Source organism: Dipodomys ordii, unplaced genomic scaffold (assembly GCF_000151885.1).
Source record: "Dipodomys ordii isolate 6190 unplaced genomic scaffold, Dord_2.0 Scaffold8, whole genome shotgun sequence".
In the NCBI taxonomy this organism is placed as follows: Eukaryota; Metazoa; Chordata; class Mammalia; order Rodentia; family Heteromyidae; genus Dipodomys; species Dipodomys ordii.
Genome location: NW_012267224.1, coordinates 24,133,593 through 24,156,162, shown reverse-complemented (window position 1 = coordinate 24,156,162; position 22,570 = coordinate 24,133,593). Strand labels below are relative to the sequence as shown.

General features: G+C 41.3%; 1 protein-coding gene across 2 annotated transcripts in view; it reads left to right on the top strand.

The window, feature by feature from the left end:
* The window catches only part of Txk (TXK tyrosine kinase), a 42,331-nt gene extending 33,467 nt beyond the window's left edge, over positions 1 to 8,864 (top strand). Inside the window, exons 11-15 of one of the 2 annotated variants that reach the window (XM_013008950.1) lie at positions 1,137 to 1,201; positions 3,007 to 3,125; positions 4,589 to 4,746; positions 4,933 to 5,004; positions 8,384 to 8,864. In XM_013008950.1, the coding sequence (XP_012864404.1) occupies positions 1,137 to 1,201; positions 3,007 to 3,125; positions 4,589 to 4,746; positions 4,933 to 5,004; positions 8,384 to 8,452 (483 nt within the window). In that variant the 3' untranslated portion in view covers positions 8,453 to 8,864. The remainder of the gene's footprint in view (positions 1 to 1,136; positions 1,202 to 3,006; positions 3,126 to 4,588; positions 4,747 to 4,932; positions 5,005 to 8,383) is intronic. The other variant, XM_013008951.1, reaches the window with a different exon arrangement.
* Positions 8,865 to 22,570: the final 13,706 nt, after the last annotated feature.

Genomic DNA, 22,570 nt, shown 5'->3' with positions numbered 1-22,570 from the left:
TCCACCTGTATCCTTAAACAACTGGTTTTAAAAAAGAATTTTTTAAGAAACCTTTAATACCTGGAAATAACTCTGTGCTTGGATCCTATATGACCCAGAGTGATCAATTACAATATTCCTCATTTAAGCCAGATATTCTAGGGAGAAAAGGGGAGGCACAGTTATATTGGTTCTGGCATTAAAAATTATTCTTGGTGTGACTTGGAATTCTCATGGTACTGTTCACTGCTTCATATAACAATTCATTGGTTACATTTGACTACATGTATACTACGAGATCAAGGTTTAAACTTCTGCCTTGCAGCCTGCTAAGAACACAGGTTGCAGAGCAAAGGTATTTGAGCATCAAAGTTTGCTGTGTGTTGGAATCACTTGGGAGCTTTGAGAAAACTTACAACACAGACCACACCCCAGACCAATTAAATCAGCATCTTCAGCACTCAACCACTAAACCATATCTCTAGCTCTCTCTAAGCAAAGCATCAATATTTCAATTGTTTTTTCTGGTGAGTCCCATCTATAGTTGAAGTTGAGACTCATGACTCCAGAAGGAAATTCTCAGGTTGAAAGCTTGCCTCTGTTTCTTACAAGCTGTGTGACCCTGGACAAGCTATATAACCGGCAAGGAGAGGTTAACTGTAGCTGAGCCCTCATGTGGTCTGTTAGAAGGATTGCACAAATTCTTAGTGCAAATACACAAACAGTGCCTGGCCAGTATGGAGTTCAGCATACTATTGCTTTTTCAGAGACATTTATCAAGAATATTTCTTGAGAAAAAGTAAACGTTTTAAAAGTAAAAGTTTCATTATTTTGAACATTTTATTACATTGATGAATCATTAAAACTCATCACACTAAGATTATGAAATCAGATATATACTACATAAGAATGTATTTGTATATAATATAATGTTATATCATATTATGATATATAATATGCATGATAAATAACAGATATAATTTATACATATGTATTTATATATGTATTACTCACTGATAGTTGTCAACATGAAGATCACATGTCTGTCCACAGAGATAGACAATGCAGGTCTCAAATAAACTAAGAAGAGGGGGGTTAAAAAAGGTCTTCAAAGAAAAGCCTATATTCAAACGTGTATTCTTTTCTTCTTTCTATAGGCAGCAAGGAATTGTTTGGTCAGTTCTACGTGTATAGTAAAAATTTCAGACTTTGGAATGACCAGGTATGCCATATTGATGTGTAGCTAGATATACCATGTCTACTCATAAGCTATTTGTCTATTGACTTGCTGATGACACTACTAGCTGTGTGTGCTTGCTCTGGGGAAAATGCTAGTGTAGTTTCATGACTAAACTGGCTTACTCTGAAGTTTGGAAAATCTGAGAATTTTAGCTACAAGGCAGATGGTCTCTGTGAGATATTCTCATCTTTTTGTTTCAGATATTTATCTTTAAAATTGTGGTAGACCTTAAAATGAACAAGTCAGTCTATTCATATGTGTATGACTAAGAAAGCATTTTTTTCTGATAAATGTATATTTTTTTAAGTAAAAGGAAAACTATGTTCAAAACGCTGGGTGTTCTTTTTTCTCTGGAGTAGCAGAAACTTAGTCCTAGTGAACCCTGAATTTCCTCAGCATTGGTCTCAGTTTGGGGGGCATCTAAAGAAGCACTGTTGGGAAGGGGCTGGTCTGTTCTCATTGGAATGTGTGCACGCTGACATCATTGTAGCCACTGCCTTGTCTTGGATGTGTTTGGCCAACCACACAGGTAACATCTGATTCACCTCAGATTTCTGTGTGGGGGAATTAGTCTTCTCTGTGATTAGAAATCTACACAGGCTAACTAAGGTTCCACTCACATAGACGCATCCACAGCCATTTATTTGTTCTTCCAAAGCTTTCTGTCTTTCTTGGTACTCTACCTAGAAAGAGAGCAATATTTTTTGACCTTGAGTTATGCCAAGGTCACATGGGATGGAAGCTTCCTGCCGTCCCCTATGACCTGGGAAGCCCTTAGAGCGTACAAGGCACAGGCCCTCCCTCCATTTAGCAAATAATCCATGTCTAGTATTCTTTCCCTTTCCCTTTCATTTCTCCCTTTCTCTTTCCTGGACTTTTTGTTTTCTTTCTAGATGGACAGATGATGATAAAAAGCTTCCTTATTTAAGACTTATTTCCCTAAATTGCTTCTTAGTCCTTCTCTGAACTATAGGAATTCCAAATCTATGGAGAACAGCTTTGCCCCATTTATTTCCTATATTCATTCTTCATCTAAGTAGAATGATCTCTTTTTCAGTAATGGATGACTTAAAGGTGAAGTTAGATAGAATATGTGTGGTAAACAGTGGCTGTGTGGGGCCAGCATTAATAAATATTTTAAAATACTCTCCAGTATACTCAAAAAAGCAACAGGCCTAAGTTAGTTGTCTCTTCTCTCCACATTCCTATAATTGAAATTTTCTGTCTACAATTTTCAAAATAATAAGAGCTTTCATATTTCTGTTCATTTTTAAGGAGATGATGGTTGTTTCCAATTTGTTTTTTTTTTACAAAGACCATTGTAAAGTGTTAGAGATATTTTTATATCAGGATTATGACATTTATATACTTTTATTTTCTCTCTTATCTTTGCCACCACAAAAGTATGTACATGAAAGAAAATATGGTATCTGACTTTGAATCCATTATTTCTTGTGCAAGAAGAATGGCATATTTTTCACTTTCATTTTATAACTGTGATTGCTACAGCATACAATATGCTTCTTTACAGAATCCTCACTACTGAGCATTGGCAATGGGCCATATTTTAGTCTGAAAAACAAATAAAGTTTTCTGAGACTCGATGAAAATAAGTACAGAGACACTTGGTTTGAAGAGGAACCACTGTAAACACTAATTTTACACTGTGAATGAGAACAGGTGTACCAAATCTTTTTTGGGGGAAAAATATCTAGTCTTTATATTTTAAGCAATTCTCTGTTAACTAAAAGGATTTGAAGTAAATCATTCAAATCTGATGGCTCTAGGTATGTTTTGGATGATGAATATATCAGTTCTTCTGGAGCCAAGTTCCCAATCAGGTGGTCTCCTCCTGAAGTCCTTCATTTCAACAAATATAGCAGTAAATCAGATGTCTGGTCATTTGGTAAGTACATTTGATGTTTTTGTGGAGCTTGATTAAACACAACAATCTTTTCTTTTAATCTTGATTTCTTACTATATTCCAGCTTCTAAAGAATCTTCTTATAACCTTGCTATTTTTCACATCCAAATTGTTTTTGGCCACTAGTGTCTTATACTTCTTATATTAGTCTTTCTTTTGGATCTTTTTCTTTACCGCTGATCACTCATTGTAAAACTATAACAAAGAATCTACTGATCTAGAAAATAAAGTCAACCAACTACCTCATATCAAAGAGGATTGAAGGAAGAATGATTCTATATCAGCATAGTGTATTTAGTAAACATTATTTAACTACTAAGCAGTTTAGCTATTTTCAACTCTTCTCATGATAACTTAAGTGTAGGACATGGGTTTTGGAACTAGTTCAATCATTCATTACTTTTAATTTGGATAGAACTTAGGGATAGGCTTCCTTGGCATGTACTTATTGATCAACACTTATGTTGGGTGAAAGTGAAAGAGAAACTGTAGTTGGAAGTGCAACATAGTTATTTGAGTTGATCCTTCAAAACTAGGTAATAAATGTGCAAAAGTCTATTGCTTTTCATCAAGAACTTCCTAGATGGCTTTTAGGATTGAAGAGACATCTAGGCTTTCATGAGAATATGAATTTTATTGTCCCAAATATGATGAAGCTGATCTCATTGATCTGATTTGTTCTCCACTCATTTATCATAGTGTCATCAGGTGAAATTTTAAGCTCTGTTACAGACCATATGGATTGTAATTCAAGATCTCCTCATGTGGTAATAGAACAATTAGAATGCCTGCATTTTGCTTGTCTCTCTTCTTACCTGGACAAGGTCTTGTCTCTAACCCATACCAAATAAATACCCATAGAACTAGGGAGTAATTAAATGAACTCAAACTGGAAGTATCTGAAGGAGTTTAACTGTCCTATCAAAAAATGATTACTAAGCACCTACTTATGTACAGAGCTTTAGCTAGCTACCCATCAGACCAGTCCTCGAGAGGTGGTGGAGGTGGAGGAGGACCTCTAGTGGCTGAGAAACGCTAGTCTTTGCAGGCAGCAGAGGTTCTCACAAATCTATTATTTCTATGGAATGCTAAGAAGATTCATTGGTTTCAAGGTGTGGGAACATGAGCCATACCTAGAGGTAAAAACACCACAAGATTGCCTTCTAATAGAAAGGCCATCAAGACCCATAGAAAAGGAAAGGTATCATTTTTCCTGGGATTACTTCCAAGTTCCGATTCTATTCAAAAGCTCAGGTGTGCAGCTCTACCTCCTCCCTAGAAAGTCTCTCATTCCAGTTATTCATATGAAGGCTGGAGGAAAAAAAGAAGGCTTTGTAGTTGGAAGCAAACAGTGATTTCAATTCCAACTAACCATTTCTCTCTAACCTCATTGTGTGTGTGTGTGTGTGTGTGTGTGTGTGTGTGTGTGTGCATTTTATTTGCAGGAGTTTTAATGTGGGAAGTTTTTACAGAAGGAAAAATGCCTTTTGAAAACAAGTCAAACCTGCAAGTAGTGGAAGCGATTTCTTCAGGCTTCCGGCTCTATCGTCCTTACTTGGCACCCATGTCCATATACAAGGTCATGTACAGCTGCTGGCATGAGGTTAGTGTCCTTTCCTTTTCCAGTGGGCAGTGTCAGCTTTCAAGAGCATACCTGATTGTCACTTTCAGTACCCATGATTCAATTAGGGCAACAAAACTTGTTTCTTGATAATAACCTGACACCAGGGGCGCTATTTCGATTTGAAACTCCTGCCGCAGAATCATGAATCCATTTTGCTTTTCACAGTGGCCTTTCAATCCAAGAAACTCAGTTTCCAGATTGGTTCTTGTGGAAGCTCTTGATGTTTCTAAAATGTCAGTGACTCAATGTTTTATTGCCTTTAGGGACCTGTTGGTAGAGTAAGTTGGTAGTAGTAGGCTTGTGAAACTTCCAGATCGGAAAGGAACAATGCTATTTTTTTTTTGTCGGTTGTGGGGCTTGAACTCAGGGCCTGGGCTCTGTCCCTGAGCCTCTCTGTGCTTAAGGCCAGCACTCTACCACTTGAGCCACAGCACCACTTCCAGCCTTTTCTGTTTATGTGATACTAAGGAATCAAACCAAGGCTTCATGCATGCTAGGCAAGCACTCTACCACTAAGCCACATTCCTAGCCCCCAGAATGCTATTTTTTTAATTTACTTCACTTTCATTTGTCTGGCTTTTCTAAGGCTATATGTAATGTGTTTCTTTTCTTTGTGTCACTTAAGACTCCTGATAGAGAGGTTATACTAGAATAGAAATGAAGGACCAGGTGCCAGGAACCTTCATTTGGGGAAATAATCTCTTGGGATCTCAGTTTCATCTTTGGTTGAAATGCCAAACTTAAAAATGCCAGAGTTTACATAGCCAGAAGGGTTTCTGTCTCACTTCTGCTTTTTGGGGCACAGATTCAACACACCCTTCAGTTTTACTAGACTCCTCTGTTATTTTGAGAGCTCCGTTCTCTTTGTAGCTGACAGCCTAAGCCTAGAAAAAAAAATCACAACTTGAGAACTTTTCTCCTGCCTGAAAGGAAAAGAAAAGAAAACAAAAATCCACCACTGATCCCCAATGCACAGACCCTGGAAAAGTCAATATTTCCAGAGTGTGATTGTTCATTTTCATCAGAGATATTTAATTTGTAAAGATTCCCAATGTATGAAAAGATTTATGACTAATTGCTCCACAAGGAATCTTGAACGACATAAAAATTTGTTAAGGAAGCTGTTAGCTGCAAACAGCTGTTTTAGGAAAATCTTTGCAATAACAATGTAAATGGCTCAATGTAAATAGCTCAGGAACACACAGATGGTGCATATTGTCAGTGGAGACCAATGACAGTTATGGTTTTGCCAAAGGAAGTTCAGGAATGAACAGGAGTGCTGACAGAGTGAGATTGGTTGAATTGGAAGTGAAAGTTCACCCCCTAGGAGATCGAAGATAGGCAGCTTCACCCTGAAAACAAGTATCCAAAGTCCCAGGTCTTAGGCACTTTTATGGATAGAATGTAATGGAAATGCTAAGGATATGCACAAAATAGTTGGAGTTTTTGCAAGAAATTGGTTTTTTAAGAAGTAGAGGATGGGAGATCGTGATAGCTAATAAAGATGGTGACTCAAAAGGAATTGTGTAATGAAACCACAGCTATGATGAGATTATAGATGAGGTCTCTGCATAACTTTTATTGAGGAACTATTGTTCACCATGCTAATAATTATTGGCCCTCAATCCTGGCCAACTGGGACTGAGCTTGGGGACCTAATGTAGTAGATAAGGATGTTTGGAAAATGCACTCAGATATGGTGCTGCTTTTATTCTCTGGCCCTCATTGAAATCCTGTTCCTTTTCTGCTTACCTACCTCCATCAAGGTCATTGTGGGATAATTGACTTTCAAATTTCAATTTTTACAGTGGTCAAAAGTGATTCGTTTTGAGTGGAAACCATATTTAAATTTTTGATCTTTTCCTTGGCTAGCTATATATAAGGCATCCTTCATTCTTTCTTGGAATTCTGAGTGCAGGCAGTAAACCATAGCTCCCAGTGAGCAACATGACCACAGGAATAAACAACCAATACTCTACAGCACACTCAATGGTTAAGTTATTATGTTTAGTGCATTAGGAGTTCTCACTTTTCTTTTTGTCAGTTGTGGGGCTTGAACTCAGGGCCTGGGTAATATCCCTAAGCTCTTTTTTGCTTAGGCTAGTGCTGTGCCACTTTAAGCCACAACTATACTTCCAGTTTTCTGGTAGTTAGTTGGAGATAAAGTCTTCCCTGCCCAGGCTGGCTTTGAAGCATGATCCTCAGATCTCAGCCTCCTGAGTAGCTAGGATTACAGGTATGAGCCACCAGTGTTCCTGGCTCCTTATGCATTTTTGACTTAGGCTATTTTCAGTTTATGATGGGTTTATTGGAGGAGACCCATCATAAGTTGAGGACCTTCTATATATATTTATGATACAATAAACATGTACATGTGCATAAAATACTTATTGAGTTTTTATGTGTCTATGGGTATGAAACAGAGAAGGGGCAGGGGCAGCTAAGATGAACCCGAGTAAGTGACCTTAGTCTCATAGGTCATTGGAAATTAGATTAAGATACTGTTTGGGTTTATGTTGATGAGTTTGTTTATAAAAATTGATTTTGCCTATAATTTGACCCCCAATATTGAGGTGCCTCTCAACTCAAACATGATTATGTTACCATTGATAAACACTTGGTGTAGGCTTTACCTGCAGAACTTCAGGCTCCTTGACAAAGCCTACAATTTCTTCTTCAAGTATTAAAAGTCTTAAATGGGCTCCCATCAGCTTCTTCTCTGTCCTTTTTATTGATGCCCTGTGATTATAAACCCCTGTGGGTGGTGTCTTGTTCTAATCTCAGTGAGAGCTTTGTGTAGTTCCTATTTTCTATGGATTTCAAAGATGCCAACAGTGCCATCCCTTCTTCTTCATGGAGTCAGAACGAAACTACATCCATGGGTGACATAGGAAAAATGCTCTAATCCCTGGCTCTGTGTCAGAGACTTTTGCGGACACAAACTAAAGATAGGACCGCCTGTGCATTAGGATCTGCAAAGTTTGTGCTGAAAACGTGCCTTTTGCTTCCTAAGTGAAATCTTTCCTTGTAGAGGGAGTCAGGCCTAGTAAATATCTGGAGATGAGCTTAGGGGCTTATCTCTAAATCCTTGCTGTCTCCCAGCTTCTTCCTTGACCTCATACATGTCAAAATCATCCAGATAGATCTCCAGAGTGGTGAAATCCACTGGAATTTCCTGCAAAGATAGAAAAGTTGTGTATCTGTGCTGTCCCAGTATGCGAGCCCCCGGCTGTGGAGGACTTAAAACGTGGGTTGGTGTAGCTGAAGAATGGAACTTACACATTTGTGTAATTTTAATTCATCTAAATATGGAGCCAGGTACTGGTGGCTCATGCCTGTAATCCTAGCTACTCAGAAGGCTGAGATCTGAGGATCCGAGCTCAAAGCCTGCCTGGGCAGCCAGCTCCCAAATAAAATAGACACACTTGGTTAGTTCGTGCACTCTGGCTACTTTTATTATTGTATTTTACTCTTAGATTTTTACACTTACGCCTTGTCAAGATGCCTTTTCCTTCCCTTTGTGGAGAAGCAATTTGGAACTGAGTCTCTGACTGCAAGTACCACCTCTAGCATCTAAGTGCTGCACAGCTGATCACCTCCACTTTCCCTTTTCCAGAACCCTGAAGGCCGTCCGACATTTGCTGAGCTGCTGCAGGTTCTCGCAGAGATTGCAGAAACCTGGTGACTTGGAACGGAAAGCCAACTGGAGGATTACCTGGTCGGATTGCCACAAGAGAAGATCATGGGTGGAGTCATCCCTGGGGAACTCTCTGACCCAGTGCAAAGAGCACAATTTCAAACTGTTTTACGAATATTCAGACAGTAGTTTTTCAGTGGTATGAGGTGGGCTTCGAATTCTCCTCTGAAATACCTTTTATGTTCTATGTGTGAAGAAAGGAGAAAAACTGCAAGCTAGCCTTTCCAGTGGCTGCTCTTCATGAAAATAGCCTTGAGAATATTAAGAGTAGGAAAGTTGACTTTTCACTAGACCAAGGAAATTTCTTTCTTAAAGAGAACTAATTGACATTCCTTTCTTCAGAGATCTATGCATAGAAGACACCAGTAGATTCTGCCAACTTGTGGAATTAAAAAAGCCTTCGCAGAATTTCATGTCTTTGTGCTGAATAGATCTTTATAGAAAACATACCTTTAGGAATCACATGAATATGAACATTCAGGAGATGTCTTTTATTCTTTTGAAAATAAGTATTTCGTTGTATTTTTCTTGGCATGGAAATGTCTTTTATAATACCCCTGTATTATTTTAAAAATCTTTTGCACATATCTAATTAGTTTGGACACATTTTTTTGCATTCCAGTTTTTAAAACAATAATAGAACTTAAGCCAATTTCCCTTTTGATAACATTTGTGCATATTCAGGGAAATATAGCTGTGGACTCAGATTTCTTTTCAGTGGTACCTGTTGTTATATTCATGACCTGATTTTCAGTTCTAAGACTTTACCCTTTGCGTATATAATATTGGATTACAAAAGAAGCTTCATTTTGCCAGACTAAGTGCCTCATTTTCTGTAAAATACTTGTTTTTTTTCCAAAAAAAGATGAAATAAAATATCCAAATGTGTCATTAAGTACTGTTATTTTTGAAGTCTAGAAATGCGGAGTCTCAACTCATAGTTTCTCATGTACTGATTATTGGAACAATTCATGACTGAATCTGACATCCTGAGGACTTCAGAAGAACTGTAGGAAGATGTGCAGAAAGCACACATGTATTTACAGTCAGCATTGACAATAAGGATCTTCTATTTGTGTATTGTCTCATAGTTTATGATGGTTCTGGGAGAATATGTTCTATGATTTTCATAGGTCCTGAGCTGCTGACACCTTTCAGAGACTGTCACATCTCTTTTCCTGAGCCTTCTCCCTGATGAAGAGTGACAGAAAGACAATAACAACCCTCCCCAAAACAACCAAAATGAACACTGAAAAATCTAACACCGGACTGGGAAGGTGGCTCAGTGGTAGAGCGCTTGCCTTGCATGCATGAGGCCCTGGGTTCCATTCCTCAGCACCACATAAGCAAAAAGAAAAAAAGTCGGAAGTGGCGCTGTGGCTCAAGTGGTAGAGCGCTAGCCTTGAGCTGAAGAGCTCAGGGACAGAGCCCAGGCCCAGAGTTCAGGCCCCACGACTGGACCCCCCCAAAAAATCTAACACCAATTACAGGTACAGTACAGAGAAATGAATGACACCCAGAGACAAGCCATTCTTAGCTAAGAGTGACTGACCATTGGTAGTTTTGGGCAAGCTCTATTCCTTTTGATTTAACACCTCAGGAAAGTTTCAAATAGGAGAAGACTCGGGATAAGAACAAATGGAGCAGGGCTGGGAAGGTAGCTCAGTGGTAGAGCGCTTGCCTTGGATGCCTGAGGCCCTGGGTTTGATTCCTCAGCACCACATAAGCAAAAAGAAAAAGCCAGAAGTGGCGCTGTGGCTCAAGTGGTAGAGCGCTAGACTTGAGCCTTGAGCCTTGAGCTGAGGGACAGCGCCCAGGCCCAGAGTTTAGGACCCACGACCGGACTTCCCCCCCCCCAAAAAAAAGAACAAATGGAGCTAGGTCTTAGGTAACTAAAATGCCAGATAATTTGTGGATAAAGATAAATCTTTGGCTGCCTATATTTAAGAAGTATTCACATTATTTCTCCTGGGTGGGACTGTGTTTTGCAACCAGTCTCAATATTTGTTACTGACATGAGGGCTCTGTGAATGGTTTGAAGTGAGATAGTGCCACTTTAAGTAGTTTTGCCTAGGAAATTAACTGGAGGTTTAGGAACTGGGTAAAGAGTCCTAAAAAAGAGACAACAGGAAGTCAATGGGGAGGAGGAGCCCAAAATGGAAAGAACTTGGAGACCATGCAGAAGATATGATCAGTGCAAATAGTCTTTTGCCAAGAGTAGCCAAAGGAATTTTTTCTTAAGTAGACATTTTATTGGAGGCTAGGACATGGTTCCATTATCACACTGGTAATACATTTGGTCTGACAAGCAAATTCACAAGATAGATATAATCTAGCACTACGGTTGCTCCGCATTGTAGGGCAGGAAATGGAGCATGCACAGCCTTCACTCTCGATGGAAGCTTGCCCAGTCTCTTTTAAGGCTTGTCCAGTTTCTATGGGCATGAAATGGCCCGACTTCTTCCTCACCTGCCTGGAGATTGTGCGTGTTTGATAGTGATGAGGCCATGCTATGAAGGGTCCACCTTCATGTCAAGAATCTCCTGTCTGTGTTGGTTTTATACCCATCAGAAAATCTTACAGTTCATGAATCCCCGTCATGTTGTCCAATGGATTAAAGGCTTCACAATGTACACACATGTCTGGCATGTTGTCCCACATTCAAACTTATATTAACTCAGGTTATTTCCAAAGGACTGGTACTAGGAGAAAGCAAAGCAAAAACTTCCCCAGGGAAGCTAGGTCTGAGAAGAAAAAGGTTAGAGGGCTACCATGACTGCTGACTCTTGACTCACACGTAGTAACTAGCCTAAGAAAAGTTTTTTTTTCTTTTAATAGGTAGTTATAAACTTCTAGATTGAAGCTATGCTTTGTAACAAGTCTTAACAAAGCATACAAGGTTGGGAATGTAGCACAAGGGTAGAGCATTTACTTAACCTACACGGGCCCTAGGATTGGCTGCCAGTAAAAGAATAAACATTGAGAAAAATTAAAAACATAAAAGTTCCCCAAATATCCAGGTGCAGGTAATTCATACTTGTAATCCTAGCTTTTCAGGAGGCTGAGATCTGAGGATTATGGTTCAAAGTCAGCCAGGGCAGGAAAGTCTGTGAGACCCTTACGTCCCATTAACTACCAAAAACTAGAAGTAGAGGCGTGGCTCAAAGTGGTAGAGCATTAGCCTTGAGTAGAAAAGCTCAGGGACAGTGCCCAGGCCCTGAGTTCAAGTCCTAGGACCCACACAGCCACACAAGAAAGTTCCCAGACAATGAGCATATAGCTTGACTAATATTCAAAGATAGCTGTCACACTAGATGTAGATCAAGAAGTGATACATTGCAAGATTCCAGAAGCTATTCTCACTATTCAGGTCACTAATCTAGGAGTCATTAATGATTTCTAACACTGAATTAATGTGGGCTATTTTGAACTTTCTAAAAGTGGAAGCCTATGGCATATATCCTCTTGCGCCAGGCTTCTGCCATTCAGTGATGTTTGTGTGATCTATCCATGTTGTTTATAGTTGCATTTATTTCCATGTCTCATTCACCCATTTATAGTCTATTCTATTTTTGACAGCTATTTGAATGGATTTCACTTTGTGACTATTAAGATGACTGAGGCTATTCACATTTTCTGCATATCTCTTGGGGGAAAACATATTTCTATTATGCATATGCTCAAGAGTGGGATTGCAGGCCTACATTTGGTCTTTGTAAATGGTGTCAAAAAAGGTTCTAGGTGGAAATAACCAAGAATGCCATCCGCGGCTGTGTGAGCATGTCAGTGCTCCATAGGCCATGAAAATGGCCTGAGAATTTGTAAGAATAAGCTGCTCCAAATTTGGTTTTGTTTGTGGGACCATGCTGGAGTAGAATGTCTGTCCCTTACTCTTAACTGACAGTATTGCAGTATGTTTCAGGGACAATCTAAAACACAAAGTATCAGTATTGGGGTGGATTGAAGGTATTTGAGGTGACATACGAGGAAAATACAGAGGTGTAAGGCAAAGTAGGAAAGAATCTGCCAGGCCTGGGCCTGTGGCTCAAATGTTAAGAGCAACTGCCTAGTGAGTAGGAAACCCTGAGTTCAAATTCCAGAACTGCCAAAAAGCAAACAAACAAACAAAAACCCCCAAAAGAAGGACAGCAACTACAACAAAAAGAATCTGACAGGGCTGGGAAGGTGGCTCAGTGGTAGAGCACTTGTCTTGCATGCATGAGACCCTGGGTCGATTCCTCAGCACCACATAAGCAGAAAAAGCCGGAAGTGTTGCTGTGGCTCAAGTGGTAAAGTGCTAGCCTTGAGCTGAAGAGCTGAGGGATAGCACCCAGGCCCAGAGTTCAGGCCCCATGACCAGACCCCCCCCCAAAAAAAAATAAAATAAAAGACAAAAAAAAAAGAATCTGACAAAAGAACTAGGAACTGGATATATGAGAGATGCAGGTCTCCCACCAACCAATATGTTACATTCTTTCTCTCTCTCTCTCTCTCTCTGTCTCTCTCTGTCTCTCTCTCTCTCTCACACACACACACACAGATACACAGATATATTGCTACTTGTGTTTCTAATTGTCTTTTAAAAAATTTAATGGGAAACTGGTTAAGTTTTGACTAGAGGTTAGGGGTTATCATTGGAGATGGGTGTATTGCTTGATCTAAAAGAAAAAAAAAAGAAAGTCAGGGGAGAAACGTAGATAAAATAGCTGGTAGTAAGCCAAGTGCCTGGGGTTATTCCTGTGATACTATCTACTCAGGAGGCTGTGATCTGAGCACACACAGGGGGCAGATAAATCTGAAGACTCTTATCCTCAATGAACCAGGAAACAACCTGAGAGACTCTTGTCTGCAAGTAATCAGAAAAAAAAAGCCAGAAGTAGAGGTGTGGATCAAATGGTAGAGTGCTAGTCATGTGAAATAAAATTGAGCAAGAGCACCAGGCCAAGAGTTGGTTTCTTCACACACACACACACACACACACACACACACACACACGCACGCACGCATGCATGCACACACACACGCACACACACACAGAGCTGGAGGAAGGACACTGCTGACAGCACTGAGGAATGGGACATCTGTTCTCTTAGGTTGTCTACGAAGCGACTTCCCTTCCCTATCACCGCCCACCGCTCCCTGGCCTCCATATTCAGTAGATCTATTGGGGTCATCTGATCATTATGGATTTTGTTGCCTACCTGGGTAGCAATTTCATATTTGGTTCTACATTGTGCAGGGCAAAAATCATATAAAACATGTGAAGTCCAGCAAATAAGCATCCTGAGAATGGATTGAAATTTTGGGGCTGGGAAGGTGGCTCAGTGATATAGAGGTTTTGTCTTACACTGGGTTTAATTCCCAGCATCACACACATACACACATAATCCACATACAAAACCTAAACCTTGGTCAAGACTTCTGATATGTATCAGTCCAGATATGTCATCTAGTGTGGCAACATTGAGGATGAAGTAGAAGCTATTGCAAGTTCATCTAACTAGACTTTCAAGGATACGAAGAACCTCAGCTAATATGTGGATTACAGTCCCTTCATTTCTCAGCAATTTGGATAACAGAGAACGAAGGATTTCACATTTGGGTGACACTGGTTGGAAAAAAAATCCAAACATAAATAGTATGAGATGCAGAAGAGATTGCAATTCAATGAAACAAGAAAAGCATGGATCATTTCCCTCAGCCCCCTTGAAAGACAAGCCTTCTGCTTCTTTCACTAGACATTAACTGGAGAGCCTCAAAATGTGGAGATATGTACTTACACACAGCTCGTATAGATTTGTTCCTCAGCACCTGGTGTAATAAATATAACACTCTTTCAAACAAAATCTAGTGTTGAGTCCCTGCTACTGATGGCGAGAAATGCCTTTTGTGGAGAGAGGCTATGGCCTATTCCACAAGGATCGACCCTTCTTTCCTTCCTTCCTTCCTTTCTTTCTTCCTTCCTTCCTTCCTTCCTTCCTCCTTCCCTCCCTCCCCCCTCCCTCCCTCACCTCCCTCTCCTTCTGTTCTTTCCTTCCTTCCTCCTTTCACCAGTCCTGGGGCTTGAACTCAAGGCCTGGGTGCTGTCCCTGAGCTTCTTTTACTCAAGGCTAGTGTTCTACCACTTGAGCCACAGTGCCACTTCTGGCTTTTGTGGGGGCAGAAGCAGGTTATTGGAGATAAAAATCTCACGGACATTTTTGCTTGGTCTTGCTTTGAACCATGATCCTAAGATCTTAGCCTCCCGAGTAGCTGGGATTACAGGCATGAGGCAGCGGTGCCTCAGTTATTTACGGTTGGACAATAGAGAATTGGAGGTGAATGGAGAATTATCCTGGGGTTTGTGTGTTTTGTTGCTACTTCCTTTTGGGACACAGCTGCCCTTGACCCTTTGCTTCTGTTATGCACAGAGTCTTCTTGCAGGAAGCCTCTGAGCTGACACTCAGCTCAGCCAGAGCCTAGCAATGCTCTCTGCAAGGCTATTTCCCATCATACTGTCTCTCCAACCATGCTGGTGCCACCTTTCCATTTTAAGGACTGCATGGTCTTGACTGCTAAAGAAAAATTATTTGGACACCTGTTGAAATAGTAAGGAAGACTTTATTGGAGACCATTCCCATAAGAGTCAAGACTATTGTAGTAGGGGAGAAAAACTAAACCAAACACTGTGAAGATAGCTGAGGACCAACAGAAAAGCAGGGATGAGAGAGGGAAATCCTGGTCAGCTGGCTTAACAGGATTCCACTCAAAGAGAGGCAGGAGAGATTTTGATATTAAAGGTGTAGATGAGAAATTACATCATATATACACAGTGGGGGCAATCTCACTAAACTTACTTCTTTAGCAAGATTCTTGCTCAATCCAGGCCAAGGATGGCCGGTCAAGAAGAGTGTTCAGAGGGGCCTGACCCCAGCTGGGTTAGAGGGGAAGGGCTCTGGCATTAGCTGCCAGGAAAGTGAGCTTCTATAGTTCACTTCTGAGTGCCAGCCTCCACCTCTCTCCTCATGACATTCAGATTCATTGTTCTCATGGATCTCAGTTTTATCCTGGGAAGTATGGTGCTTTACTAAGGAGCACAGACCTCAGGTGCGCCAATCTTGTCTCCTTTTCTCTGAAATGAGAGGAGAAGCTTCCTTATTCCCTGATGAAGGTCCCATGAAAAGCTAACTCAAACAAAATGACTTTCTATCTGTAAGTTGCTTGTACAGTACTTGCACTCCTTTCTTGTGTCTGCCTTGAATTCTATGACCATAAAAGCCATTTCTGGTATCAGCCTTCCTGAAGCAGAGGTGGGCTGATATGCTTTTCAGGCGTTTTAAGAAATACTCTTAGTCATTACCTAACAGATGCTAGTTGCTCCCCTCTGCAAGTGCAGATGACCAGACAGGTTGCTAGAAAATTCCCAGGTGACTCACGGAGGCTGTAAGGTAGCCCTGATTTAGTTATAAAAGGTTTCTGGTCTGGGTATCTGAAGGTCTAGGAGCATGGATGGGAGAAAGATACAAGTTTATTTTACTGACTTCTAACTAAACATTTCTATTTCTTGCAATTTTGAATATAGTTGGGAAACACTGAAAACAAAGTCCTAGTAATTTACACAAGCAGTTCCCATGGCTGACAAAATCAGAAACATGTCATGTGGGAGTTGTTTTAGCCTTGTGGAAATGGAATTTATATTCACTACCATTTCAAAGTCACAATAGTTTTTAGAATTGCTACTAGGTCTTGTCAGCATAATAAAAAGACATATTACACATGAAAACCCACCCATATTTTAAAAGGTCTTTTAACAACTTTATTCCAATATAATTGGCTTCCTTTTTAGTTTTGTGCATTTCTATTTTATACTTTAGAAACATTATTTTGAGAGGGAGTATTATGACTTCAACAGACTTCCAAAAGACTCTGAAGCATAGAAAAGATAAAGAACCTCTGAATGGGACAGGAGGCATAGTTCAAAGTGTAGAGTGCCAGCCATGAGCAAACAGGCCTAGTGAGAGCATGAGGCTGTGAGTTCAAGTTATAGTACCAAAACAACACACACACACACACACACACACACACTCCCCTCTGAGTGGAACAGGATCCTTTAATCTGGAATGACTTCTATTGAGCCACCTGCTTACTGTCAGTTTAAAAGCATGCCCATGAGAATCTTGTTTGGCCAGTCTGTAGGCTGATTCACCAATTGCACATTTATACCACCTGTTTCCCCACTCCCATCTATTCATTCATAATCCTCAATTCTGGCTTGGAGATCTCTTCTTCTACCCATCTGGTGTCCCCTCAGGTAGGCTCCAAGGTATGATGAGTAGCATTCAAATGCCCCTGAGTTTGGTAGCAGAAAGAGAGGCCGGATGTATCTCTGGATATTCCTCAGTCTTCTTCCTCTTTTACCACTCCAAGAAGCAAAGCAGATCTTCCTTTGACACACTCACACACAGAGGGAGGGAACACCGGTGTCCCAGTGTTTCCACCACAGTCCTGATGTCCTCTTTGACTGCACCGTATCTACCTGCCCTCATCTCTGTAGCCAGGGCCATGGCTTAGCCTTGACCATACTGTTCACTGAAGAGCCAGACATAGAATCTGTTTGCCTGGAAAAGAATTTTATCTTAAAAACAGGAGCTGATTTGTTTTTTTCCCCTTCCCCTCCACAAATTATACCAACGTCAAATACAGTGAAAGCAGGGGTTATACCATGGGGGAGGGACATACAAAGCAACAAAGAAAGAATCTTATAAATATGTTAGAAACAATTGCATGAAAGAAAAAAAACATTTGAATACTTAACTTGGGGTTCATTTCCCTAACATCAACTTATCTGACCTTTTCTGCTTCTCAGACATATACTAGTTATTGAAAATAAGGGAAAACATGGGACCTATGATATAGATGGACCCACTGCAGCAATGAGATGTACAAGATGTTATGTCGAAAAATGAACTTTACAACTTTGGTGGGGGGGGGGAGGATTGGGTAGTGGGGCAGGGAGGATGGGAAGGGGAAATAAAGGAGGAGGCAACAATGCTTGATAAGAAATGTACTCATTACCTTGCCCATGTAATTGTGACCCCCCTCTGTATGATATTTTCACAATTAAAAAAAAACACAACAAAAAACAGGAGCTGAAAACTGTTGTGAGGGCCAGAGAGGGGAAGTAACAAATATCTGACACTCTTCTGTTTGCAATCCAGTCTTTCCTGGGAATCTTCTATGGCTTAGTTCCAGGACCGCTGGCAATAAATATGCATGGAATTTGCATATAACTTACACACGTCCTCCTTTGTACCTAAAACCATATAACACATATAATACTAATATGATGAGACTTACAATGCCTACTATGATGATACAGGACAATGACCAGAGCAAAATATCTGTATGTGTTTAATAAAGAAGCACTTTTTAATTTTTTGAATAGTTCTGAATCATGATTGATTAAATCTGCAGATGTCAAACTTGTTGGCCTAGCAGGTTGACCCATTCTCTTGATTTTTGGCTACTTCTCTTGTAGTCGATCATCTTCTCCAGTAGCAAATTAGAGCTGTTCAGCTATGAGTCATGAGGGTTGGTTTTTTTTTTTTGTCATGTTTCTTTAATGCAAATTGACTCTAACATGATTGGGAAACTAGGGTTGGAGGTGTGGCTCAAGATTTAAGAGCTAGAGCTGGCCTGGAAAGCCAGTTGAGTAAGAGTTTAGTGCTCTGAGCTCAAGCTGTAATACCAGCAATTAAAATTTAAAACAAAATAATTTCTTGTTGTTCTTTTTAATGCACTCATAATGTACTATGTGATTTTTTTTTTTTTTGGTTTCTTTGTATGTTCTTCCCCCATGGTACAACCCCGGTTGTCCCTGTATTTGATTCCGGTGTCCTTGTCTTGTATATACATTTTTCTAATTTAGGGAGAGAAAGGGAAATAACAAAATGCTAAAATACAGGTTGACCCATTGTAACAATGAGCTGTACAAGACACTATGTTGAAAACGAACTTTACAACTTTGCAGGGGGGGGGGTAGGGAGGAAGGCAGGGAGGAGGAGTTGGGGAGATGGGGAGGAAAGGGATGGTAGGGGAGAAACAAAGGCGGAGTAACAATGTTCCATAGGAAATGGACTCATTACCTTGCTCATGTAACTGTAACCCCTCTGTACAATAGCTTTACAATAAAAACATACATATTAAAAAAACAAAACCATTTTTCCCTTTATATACAACAAGTGTTCAGAAATAGTCCCTGAAACTTGGAAATGGTGAAAGGATGATTGGGAAACAAGAGAGGGTTGTCAATATTAAATGCCAGTTGGCTGGATTCTGTTTCCTCCAGCATTTTGGTGTTTGGAAGGCATCTGGGATAATTTCCTTATCATTAGAGAGGATTATAAATGAATAGAAAGCTCTTAACGAAAAGCTGGTACCCGCATGTATGGGAAAGCTAAAAACACAGTTGGATGGGAACAGTGGGCCTATGACTTCACTGTGTCATTTCCCGCCACTCTCCTGGTCACTCGTGCTGGCCTTACTTGCTGCCCCTTAAACATCCACTGTCCTTTCTCACTTCCGGGTCTTTGCATCTTTATTGGCAGGCACTTCTTCGGGTATCTTGAAGGTCTGCTGTGTCATCTCTGGTTGTTGCACATCTGTCTCCCTCCCCTTGAAGCTTTCTCTAACCACACTATATGGGAGACAGCCTCCACTCTCACTTTGGAATGCCTTACCTGTATTGCTCTTTGCACTTGGCAACAAATCACACATTTTTTACCTTATTTAGCCTCATGTCTTCCTTCCATGACAAGATCATTTGTGAGGACAGATATTATTGTCTGTTTAGTCATTGTTGTATTCGTTGGTCCTAGCACAGAGCCTGGTATAGAGCTAAACATTCTTGGACTGAAGCAAAGGTAGTGAAACCATCTCCCAGGGAAGATAAGGAGCTTTACTGAGATTCTGACTGAACCCATTGTTTTTGCTCACAGACCTGGGCTGTTGCTCTGTCTAATTCCATCTGATGATCTTAATGCTCAGCAATCCTTTTTCTTTATAGATCTTGCTTTTTTTTTTTTTTTTTTGGTCAGTCCTGGGACTTGAACTCTAGGCCTGGGTGCTGTCACTGAGCTCTTCAGTCAAGGGTAGCTCTACCACTTGAGCCACAGTGCCACTTCCAGCCTTTTTTGTTTAAGTCATTCTGAGGAATCGAACCCAGGGCCTCATACATGCAAGGCAAGCACTCTACTGCTGAGCCACCTTCCCAGCCCCAGATTTTACTTTTTTTTTTTTGGTCGGTCATGGGGCTTGAACTCTGGGCCTGGGTTCTGTCCCTCAGCTCTTCAGCTCAAGGCGAGCGCTCTACCACTTGAGCTACAGCGCCACTTCCGGTTTTCTGGTAGTTTATTGGAGATCGGAGTCTCACGGTCTCTCCTGCCCGGGCTGGCTTTGAACCGTGATCCTCAGATCTCAGCCTCCTGAGTAGCCAGGATTACAGCCCAGCAGATTTTACTTTTTTAAAGAGCAATTTGATTTATGAACAAATTTCTGTATCTTTCCTTCTTAAATTTTTTTTTATTGTGAAAATACCATACAGAGGGGTTACAATTACATGGGCAAGGTAATGAGCACATTTCTTATCAAGCATTGTTGCCTCCTCCTTTGTTTCCCCTTCTCATCCCTTCCCATCTCCCACCCCACCCCATCTTTCCTTTTTTTTTTTCCCATCTTTCCTTTTTAAAATAGAGAAAAATGCATGCTAGGTACTGATACCCGATTAAAGGGGGAAAAAACCCAACAACAGAATACATCCACAGAAAAAATGAATCCATATTTTATATGGATAAATCAGAGAAGAAACATCTGAACAAAGATGGAAATTTCCTTTATTTTAGGTATGCAACCTCTTAGCTTTGTGTATAACTGCTGTGATTTTCCTCAGGTGTCCCTACTGGCTGGGTAGGGTTGGGAAACTTGACTTACTTTAATTCCTTAACTTTCAGCCAGTGTGTTAATGAAAAGCTGTTTTTAAGGTCATGTGGGTAGTCCCTCAGATTGTGCCTCTCCCTTCCTGTATTTCTGCCCTATGTAGCATCTGGATATAGAAGGGACAGGATGGCTTCACCCAGGGGTGATATTAAAAATACGTAAGAACTGGTTTGGCACAGGCACAGGTCGATCAGAATGCATGCTGTGTGTCAAAACCGGCCCAGCCCTTTCCGCGCTGTCTGAGGCTATCTGCCCTGGCAGGGTAGGCCGCCTCGCCAATGGTGACAAGAAGGGGAGAGGCTGTTTGTGGTGGCGCAGTGTTCCTTGTCACCTGTGGTCTGCCAACAACATTCTTATCGGCCTTGTCACGGCTTGCTCTGCTGGCATTTGCAGATGTCGTTGGTGACTGGTGTGGGCTGGTCCCGCCAGCCTTGGACAAAGCACAGAAGCTCTCCCTGCATGCCCTGGCCCAGCTCTTCCCAGCCCCTGCTGCCCAGAGGCTGCCCGTCATCTTACCCTTGAACAGTGAGCAGCCATGAGGGTTGCATCTGGTTCTCAAGTGAGTGGCTTCTAGAGATCTGGAGTGCACACAGGAACTTTGGGGGTTTCTCAATGCTACCTGGCCACTGAGAATAGCTCCAAACACTAAAACTGAGAACTCTGCACCTCTGCCCCTATACTCGGATCCTGCATTGCAGCTGTTTATCTTAGCATGCTGCTTTCCTGACCTAGGCAGAGACTATTTGTGAAGGAACTCCCTCAGGAATCCACACAGAAATCAGAGAGAAAGTCTTCTCTGCCTCTTCCGATTCTCTGCACCCAGCCCTCCTACCTCAGCTCTACCTCCAATACATCGCACAGCCTTCTCCCTTTTCTGCCTGCAGACCATAGGATACCAGCCTTTATACCAGGATGATCAAGAGCTTTAAAAAATACTATTGCCCATGTCCCTCCTTCTCACCCCTCCCTTCAGTTCTGATTTAACTATTCTGAGGAAACCCTAGGCATCCGTGTTTTATTCCCCTCCCTCCCTCCCTTCCTCCCTTCCTTCCTTCCTTCCTTCCTCTTCTCCTCTCCCGTCCTCTCCATCTCCTTTCTTCCCCTTCTCTCCCCTCCTCTCCCTTCCTTTCCCCTCCCCTTTCCCCTCTCCTCTCCTCTCTCCTTTCCTTCCCTTCTCTCCTCTCTTCTCCTCTCTTTTCTTTTTGGTGCAGGTCCTGTGGCTTGAACTCAGGGCCTGGGTACTGTCCTGAACCTTTTTTTTTTTTGCTCAAGGGGCTAATACTCCACCACTTGAGCTACAGGTCCGCGTCTGGCTTTTTGGTGATTAATTGGAAGTATAAGTCTCATGGATTTTCCTGCCTGGGCTGGTTTTAAACCATGATCTTCAGATCTCAGCCTCCTGAATAGCTAGGATTACAGGCACGAGCCACCAGTGTCCAGAGGCAATTGGGGGTTTTAAAATCAAACCACCCTTGGGCTGGGAAGGTGGCTCAGTGGTAGAGCACTTGCCTTGCATGCCCGAGGCCCTGAGTTCTATTCCTCAGCACCACATAAGCAAAAAGAAAAAAGCCAGAAGTGGTGCTGTGGCTCAAGTGGTAGAGCACTAGCCTTGAGCTGAAGAGCTGAGGGACAGTGCCCAGGCCCAGAGTTCAGGCCCCATGACCAGACCCTCCCCCCCAAAAAAAAATTAAAATCAAACCGCCCATGTGATCCAAAGGGCAGCCAGGGCTGACAACCACAATTCCAGTCAAGTTGCTTTCAAATTTCACTGCTCATTAGAATCATCTGGAATAACTTCAATAAATCCCAATGTTTAGGCTGTACTACAAGCAGATAAAATAAAAAACCTCTCAGGTAGGTAGTGGTGTTTCAGGGTTATTTTAATGGTGGCCAAATATAAGAAACATGTTTTCTCTAGGCAATTTTGGAGACTGTCATGTACATATAGACACCTGATAGACACCCAGAGACTTGTAAGACTCAGAAGGTCTGCAGTAGGACTTTAGATCTGCATTTCTAACAAGCCTGCAGGGAGTAACACAGGTGGTGCTTGATGAGGCATATTATTCCCAAGACTGAATTCCTCCCTCTGCCCATTCAACTAATAGGATGCAGAGAGAGGAAATCTGGCTT